At 36.0% G+C, this 8,589-nt stretch overlaps 1 protein-coding gene across 1 annotated transcript; it reads left to right on the forward strand.

The window, feature by feature from the left end:
• The first annotated feature begins 1,101 nt into the window (after window positions 1-1,101).
• On the forward strand, window positions 1,102-8,141 carry LOC150094214 (glycine receptor subunit alpha-3-like). The gene is made up of 3 exons (XM_090412422.1): window positions 1,102-1,268; window positions 7,477-7,611; window positions 7,783-8,141. The coding sequence occupies exons 1-3, from the start codon at window positions 1,241-1,243 to the stop codon at window positions 8,139-8,141; spliced, it is 522 nt and encodes a 173-aa protein (XP_090268548.1). The 5' UTR covers window positions 1,102-1,240.
• Window positions 8,142-8,589: the final 448 nt, after the last annotated feature.

An 8,589-nucleotide genomic window follows, 5' to 3' on the forward strand; every position in this document is an offset into this window, starting at 1 on the left:
ATTTTTGCACTTCTACAACAGAACATTAAAAACTGTGGTTATGTTTGGATTGGAGTCCTAGCTACAGTTCTAGTGTTATGCACATGATATATATACAATCAAAAACAATAATTTACAGAATTTTCTGTTGGACAATTGCTTGCATTAATCTTCTTCTCTTATAACGTATTAGTAAAGTTCGAGTTATTCGAGATTATTACATTTCTAAATGGAATATAAACTGAAGAATATGACGCATAAACATGCTTCATATTCTTCAGTTTAAATTTCATTCGAAATTTTAATGGAAAATTCTGAAATTTGAGTAAGATTCCCTCTTCTACAGCGTGATGTCTTCCGATAAAAAATAAAATTAACAATAATAATAATAATATTTTAGGTCATTTCCTGCATTTAAAAATCAAAGCAGTAACCTCATTTTGAAGCACCTGCATGTATGATATCGAATCAGATTAGTAGATTTTCATTTAAAGATGTCGAAGTGAAAATGCAAATATATTTGAAACTGTTATTAATGTGCGTGGTACACTTTAGATAAACGCATGTCCAATAAACAAGAAAATAGTAAGATATTCAGTATAACAAACAATATTATGAAAATTTAAATGACTCCATCCCCCGACACAGACGCCAAAAAAAAAAAAGTCATGAAACAGCTTTAGGGATTGTATAACACTCTTCAATGTTATACAATTCCTTGGCTCCCCCCCCCCCAGTTAATATTTCTTAAATTCAAAATCCCACGTGTATCCTTTTATCTCTTTTGAAATGCTGTTACCATATCCGTTTCGGATAATATTTTTCCGCTTCCTCGATGGAAATGGTCATGATTTAACTATCAATATAAAAAAATTAAATTTATTAATGCTTCAGTAACTCTTGTGCTCAAATGAACAATCCACATTGTACTTTATTTATAAAATTTAAATATTGCACGGGGCTGATATCTCGTGATCTGTATGTTTCTCCGATTCCATATTTTACGTATTTCGCTATCACATATTGTCATAAGAAACGAAAACAGTTCCTCTATCTTTCTATTTGCAGGCTTACACAGTTACTGTTGATTACGAAGCAGAGTGGAAAGATCACCGACTACAATTTCCTTTCAAACGAAGAAAGACAAACCTCGATGTGGAATGGATTAACAAAATATGGAATCCCAAGACGTTCTTTAAGAATGCATTAGAAGGTCACAGCACAAATATCATTCACCGTTACGCATTCTTATGGCTCTACAATGATTCAACAGTATATTTCTTCAATAAGTAAGTAAAACGAACATCTATGATCTTATTATGTACGCCTAGCTATTCTGCAAGGAAAAAAATATTTGGCTTACCATAGCTACACTTTGGGGTGGGGAGGTAATCAGTTACACTTGAAATTATTGTAATCCATCTACAAAGTTAACATTCAAATTTAGTATGTGTGTGTGTGTGTGTGTGTGTGTGTGTGTGTGTGTGTTTGCGTTTTCCTCCCAATAGTAACCCTACGAGGAGGTAATTTATTCCTACATGCTCCATTGCATACAATGCTTATATTATATGTAGCTTACAAGTACTGATTAACGTTTCTATTTATATTTTTGTATCAATTTTCATATTTACATTTAGATTTTTATATATGCATATATTAACACTATACAGTATAATTCACATAATATCAGTATTTATGTTAGATCGCAAGGACTGGAAGTTGATTGTATTAGCAAATTTTGTTAATTCTATGTAATAGTTTTCAATAAGTCTCTGTTTTGACACTGGCCACTTGTCTCCGGAAATGATGACGTGTTGCATTAAGGGCATCCGGATGGAGTCCAATAGCTGACAGTCGTAAAGTATGTGGTCAACAGTCTGTTGAAGGTGTGGACTGCAGATGCACGATGGTGATTCCGGTGATATGGAATCTGTGTCTTAGTTTTCCATGTCCCGTTAATAGCGTGGTTAAACCTGAAGAGATGGAGTGTTGTTTCAGCCGGAGTCTGTTTCTGATGCTAGGAAAGAATTCTTTCGTTGTTGATCCGTTTTTTGATGTTTTCCATTCTTCTTCTTCTTCTCACATGTCTAGACTTTTCTCTTCTGCAAGTGTTTTTATAGCAGATTTCGAGAATTTCTAGTAACTTGTTTCTAGCTGCTTCTTTAGCCAACTGATCCGCTCTCTCATTTCCTGCAATTCCAGTATGCGCTTTCACTCAGCAGAAATTGATTTCTCATCCCTCTAGAGTGAGATTTCGAACCAGATTTCTTGTCTATTCTATTAATGCAATATGGTTGTTCTGGTTTTTTATGCCGTCTATAGTGCTTCTACTATCACTGTAGATTGTTGCTGTCTTTTGCTGAAAGGTGTTGAGTTCTAATTCCTGGAGATATGTGTGTGACTCAACTATAGCAAGTTGTTCTGCTTGGTTGTTGGAAGAGAGAGGATGCAGTCTTGAGCAGCGTTCTTGTATAATGGACTGTCTGTTGTATGCAGTGAAAGAGCAACCGACGTTCCTTTCGGTTTTGCTTCCGTCAGTGTATATTTGGAATTCGTCACTTTCAGAGCTTTCTTTCTCCTCAATATTTGTTTTCTTTGCTGGGTGAGGCCACTTACTGTAGTAAGTGGACGTTCGTAGCAATTTGGATCGATGTTGTAACTTTCGATATATCTTCCCGAAGTGAGTTCATATATAAGAGATAATTCTTGTATTTTCAGGCAGATCGGTGTTAAAGCTGCAATAACGCAAGCTACATCGAAAGATATTGCCCTGTATCCTTTAATTATGCGTATGGCTATAAGATGCTGAACTCTGTTTAGTTTTTGTCGGTTTATCTTAGATTTTAGTGTATGTTTCCAGGCAGGTGCAGCATACGATATCAGTGGTAGTATAGCACCGGTATATATATATATCGTTTTCAGCGCTCCTTGGCTTAATCCCCACTTAATCTTTGCCGACGTAGCTAGGAGGTTTACTATTTCTAAGCTTTTTTTCGGCAACATATGAGATGTGCTTATTGAAGGTGAATGTATCGTCTATTGTTACTCCTGGGTATTTTAGCTCACTGGCTACCTCGAGAACTTCGTTTAGGAACACTGTTACAGGCTGTTTTGATATTTTTCGTGAGATGTGGAGCACTTTATACTTGGTGCTATTGAAGGTCACTTTCTTCTCGCGTGCCCACTCTGCAATTTTAAAGAGTTCTTCGTTGGCCTTTACTTCTAACTGTAAGCCGTCAAGTCCCCGAATCATTATCATCGGCGAAGGCTATGACGTTTGTTTCAGCAGCGACAGGAAGTCCTAAAAGCGAATCGTACTGGATGTTCCAATAAACCTGGCCCACAGCAGGAACCTTGCGGACAACCTCGTTTGACTTTTTTCGTTACAGTTATGGTTTTTAGTGTCATAGTTGCTCTTCTGTCAGAAAAATATTTTTTTGTAAGGTAGAGTAAGTTTTTAGGGCATTTTAAATCTATTAATTGATTGATTATGGCTGGCCACCACGCAGCATCGAAGGCTCCTTGTACATCGAGTGAGATCAGTAGTACGTCTTTTTTTGCTGTAGACTGCGTTCTGCGAACTCTTTCACCTCCATAATTGCGTCTACTGTACTGGACTGAGGTCTGAATGCGTATTTATTGCTGTTTAATAAGTTTCTTGAGTAGATGTAGTGCATTATTCGGTTTATTAGAAGTTTTTCTAGTACTTTACCAGCAACGTTTATGAGGCTGATTGGTCTGCATTTGTTAATTTCGTCGGATGTTTCTTTTCCTGGTTTGATTATAGGTATAATTTTTGAGTGTTTCCATATTGAAGGAAATCGTCCTCTTTTTAGGCATTTGTTGTAAACTGTTGTTATCAATTCGGTGAATTCGAGAAATGCTGTTAAGATGAAGAAATCCACAAAACTTACAGATAAAGAATGGAAACTGATACACACTTTCCTGACGACGACTCATTTGCAACTAATGAAATCGAGTCAATATTAAGATCAATGGATCCAAGAAAAACTGCTGGAGAAGACGGAATAAGCAGCGACGTACTCCGTCTTCTCCAGGAGTTTTTCTTGGATCCATTGAGCTTAATATTGACTCGAATTCATTAGTCGCAAATGAGTCGTCGTCAGGAAAGTGTGTATCAGTTTCCATTCTTTATCTGTAAGTTTTGTGGATTTCTTCGTCTGTTGATTCATCGTCATCGGGAATAAACTTCTCTATCGTAATAACTGCATTTCTGCTAAGTTATAGTGGGTGGGTGGGTGGGTGTGTTCATATTGTATCGATTTTCATGTTTACATTTATATTTTTATATCAGTCTTCATATTTTCTTTTATATTTTTATATATCCATATATTAACACCATATAATTCATACAATATCAGTAATATATGTTAGATTACAAGCACTGGAAGTTGATCCTATTGGCAAATTTAATTAATTCTGAGTAATACTTTCCGATGAGTCTCTGTTTTGATACTGGTCACTTGTTTCCGGAAGTGATGACATGTTGCATTAGGGGCATCCGGATGACCCAAATACATGATGGCGGTTCCAGGATATGCAATCTGTGTAAGTAGTGTCTTAGTTTTCCATGTCCAGTTAGTAGCGTGGTTAAACGTGGAAAAATGGCGCCTCTTTTCAGCCGGAATCTGCTTCTGATGGTTGGCAAGAATTTGTTTGTTGTTGATCCCTTTTTTGATGTTTTCCATTCTTCTTCCCACAAATCTAGGCTTTTCTCTTCTGCAAGTGTTTTTATAGCAGATTTTGAGTTCTTTTGGTAATTTGTTTCTAGCCATTCGTTTCTAGCTGCTTCTTTATCTAGTTGATCCGCTCTCTCATTTCCTGCTATTCCAGTATGCGCGTTCACCCAGCAGAAATTGATTTCCCATCCCTCTAGAGGGAGATTCCGATCCAGATTTCTTGTCTGTTCTATTAATGCAATATGGTTGTTCTGGTTTTTTATCCGCCTATAGTGCTTCTTCTCTCACTATAAATTGTTGCTGCCTTTTGATGAGAGGTGTTGACTTCTAATTCCAGGAGATATGTAAGTGACTGAACTATAACAAGTTGTTCTGCTTGATTGTTGGAACAGAGAGGATGCAGTCTAGAGCAGCTTTCTTGTATAATAGACTGTCTGTTGTATGCAATGAAAGAACAACCCTTCGGTTTGCTTCCGTCAGTGTATATTTGAAAATCGTCGCTTTCGGAGCGTTCCTTCTCCTTAATATAGGTTCTCTTTGCTGGGTGAGGCCACCTACTGTAGTGAAGCGGTCGTTCGTAGTAATTTGGATCGATGTTGTAACTTTCGATATATCTTCCCGAAGTGAGTTCATAAATATTCTTGTATTTTCAGGCAGATCGTTGTTAGAGCTTCAATAATGCGAGCTGCCTCGAAATATATTGTCCTGTATCCTTTAATTATACGTATGGCTATAAGGCTGATGGTTGGCAAGAATTTGTTTGTTGTTGATCCCTTTTTTGATGTTTTCCATTCTTCTTCCCACAAATCTAGGCTTTTCTCTTCTGCAAGTGTTTTTATAGCAGATTTTAAGTTCTTTTGGTAATTTGTTTCTAGCCATTCGTTTCTAGCTGCTTCTTTATCTAGTTGATCCGCTCTCTCATTTCCTGCTATTCCAGTATGCGCGTTCACCCAGCAGAAATTGATTTCCCATCCCTCTAGAGGGAGATTCCGATCCAGATTTCTTGTCTGTTCTATTAATGCATGTGTGTGTGTGTGTGTGTGTGTGTGTGTGCGTGCGTGCGTGCGTGCGTGAATTAAGATCTTCACAAAAATGCTCACCAAAATTCGAACGCTAACCATCAGCCAACCCGCTATGCTACGTTTTTAAAAAAAATTAGAAAATATAAAAAATATGAAATATCGAAAACAGTTTTAAATATGGAGTGACGGGTTATAAATAAAATTTTTTTTTTTTTTGTATGTTTAGATTGACTTTGCAACTGAGCTGCAATATGGAGCTTAGTCGGTTTCCTCACGACATTCAGCACTGCAAAATCATTATCATGAGCTGTAAGTAATACGAAAATGTGTTCTAATATATCAATCATAGTATTTTACTGAATGAATAAACGTCAATGTAAGGTAAATTAAGGCAAACTAAATGTCGCTTTAGTGAAATAGTAAGGCAGTTCCGGTTTGAATATGTATAGCAATGAAGTATTACCAAAGTTAGCAACACTGTTAACTTGGAATCTAAATTCCAAGTCACCAGTATGCCGTTGTGACAAACTTTTTAGAAGCAGAACGATCATTAGTTAAAGGTTGAAGTAATGAATTCAGCCAGCACTACTTTTCCAGTTCTCTTGTAAATAAAACTTTTATGTTAGAAGTATCAGCGAATACGTTTTTTGTAGAGTGAGCCAACGTAGTTCACTCGGTAATGGCAATGCTCTAGTTGGAAAGACGTGGTTTAATTTCAGTCTAAAACTTGAAGAACATTGACATTAAAAAGTGTTTCGTAAGGATTTTTTACAGTAAAAGTGAGTAGTCGGTCTCATACGGAGTGCAGGGTTTTTCGTAATGTAAGATAGACACACCATCAATTAATTAGATTTTTATGAAGCTAATTTAGCTATGATATGCCGCTGAGCCAAATATTTGAGGAAAAGATGATATTTTTTGTTGAATAAATAAATGATCGAAATAACAATTCGATACCATAATTTACCACATGTTTTAATCGTTTTATTTAGTTATTAAATAAAGAAAGCTGAATTCTGGTAATACAACACTGAAAATAATATAACTTTGACTTCGTTATTTCTAGAAAGAAATAACATCTTTTAAATTTGCTGTGGTTAACAAATGTCGAAGTCAACGACAATAAAATTTAGATTTGCTTTTAGCAGAAAATCCACACAAAATATGCCATTTTATATTAATTCCTAACTTGAGATGGAATAATTAATAGTACATTATTGTCGTGTAAGCTAGAGGTTAAGGAAACAGAAAATTATCTTTGCTATAGTGGAATTCATATTCGTAGTAGCTAATTAAGTGCAACATCCATCCCAAACCTGTTTTGAGCTTTTTTCTAAGTATCCCTTTTTTTTAAAAAAATCAGCTATCCTCTTTTATTCCTTTATAGAGAATAGGTGAGGCCTTTAAACCCTATCTAACTTTTAGCGACTGCGTGGGCAGTTCAACTCCACCGGTAACCAATCAGAGATAGCTGGCCCATGTCTATCACTAATTATAGGCGGCACTGATGAAGAGACGGGCAAGTGCTGCCATCTCTTGGTACCTACCCTAATAGTATATGTTAGTGTCTGAAATAATGTGGGTACTACGGTCGATTTTCTTGAGTTTATGGGACGAAACGCCCGAGATTCCGGGAGGAAAATAAAATATAAAACAAATAACTACTTAAATCGACTTATTAGATTTAAATATTGAAACCTTTCCCCCTTATTTTCCTATGCTTTCTAATTCCTATACTAAAAGCTTATTAATAATTACTTCATTTTTATTATTAGTGACCCATACAACAGAAGAAGTAATACTTGAGTGGAATGATCACACTGTTTTGCGTCTAAGCCGTCATGTGGTGTTACCTCAGTTTGAAGTTGTCAATTTGTCAACATCAACATCCCGTGGAAAATATGCAATTGGTAACTGCTTAGAAATAGAGCGAAAACTGAAATTTTAATACGGAAAGATTGTTTTATATGTTTTAGATAAGGATTTATTTTTTATGCATATTGATTAAATCACTGTTATTAAAACATCGGATTCAAGTTGCGCGTTTTTAATAAAAAGAATCCTTCTTTTTACACCAACAGGCAACTTCTCCCGTTTGATAGGAACCTTGAGTTTGCAGCGCCGTCTTAGTTTCTATATAATGAATGTGTACATCCCAACCGTACTGATAGTGATAATATCGATGTTAACATTTTGGATTCCACCAGATGCCGTTCCTGCTCGGATCACTCTGGGAGTTACTAGCCTCCTGACCATAATCACCAAACAGTATCAATCATCGCTACCCAGTGTGTCATATACAGTTGCTCTCAATATCTGGTTGTCCTGCTGTATCGCCTTTGTGTTCTTCAGTCTTCTGGAGTACGCCTTTGTTTTATCGATAAGGAAAACTCGAAGTAATAAAATTACTGACTGGAATGGAGATATTATTAAGGTATGAACAGCCTTAACTAATAACAAATTCAGTTTCCTTCCTTTTTATTTAATTCCACTATTAGGACGACCTGTTCGAAGCAGTATTCGAAGGTATGATGCAATTATTTTAAACTGATTATTAAAGTACGGATTGATACCAAAGACAATGCACAAAAGCTCAGTCTTACGGTAAAAAAAAAACTGCTTTCTAACGATTCATTTGTTTTCTTTAAAACAACACTTTTTTCGACACTTCGAATTCCCAAAACGCATCTTAAGATTATACGATAGTAGTAACACATCAAAAGAATTTTCTTCATTCTCTGAGTGGAGATCACGAAGCAGAGGAGGGGCAAACAGAAGACCAGTAAGATAGCCTTAAAAGCGCTGCACTTCTTTGTGCAATCTGTTGAAATTCGTTTGTTTTTGATCATATGATGGCATACATACAAGGGTCATCTGGAAAGTTCTCG

Source organism: Typopeltis vanoorti, chromosome 22, assembly GCF_054136105.1.
Source record: "Typopeltis vanoorti isolate ZY-2024b chromosome 22, IOZ_Tvanoo_1.0, whole genome shotgun sequence".
NCBI lineage: Eukaryota > Metazoa > Arthropoda > Arachnida > Uropygi > Thelyphonidae > Typopeltis > Typopeltis vanoorti.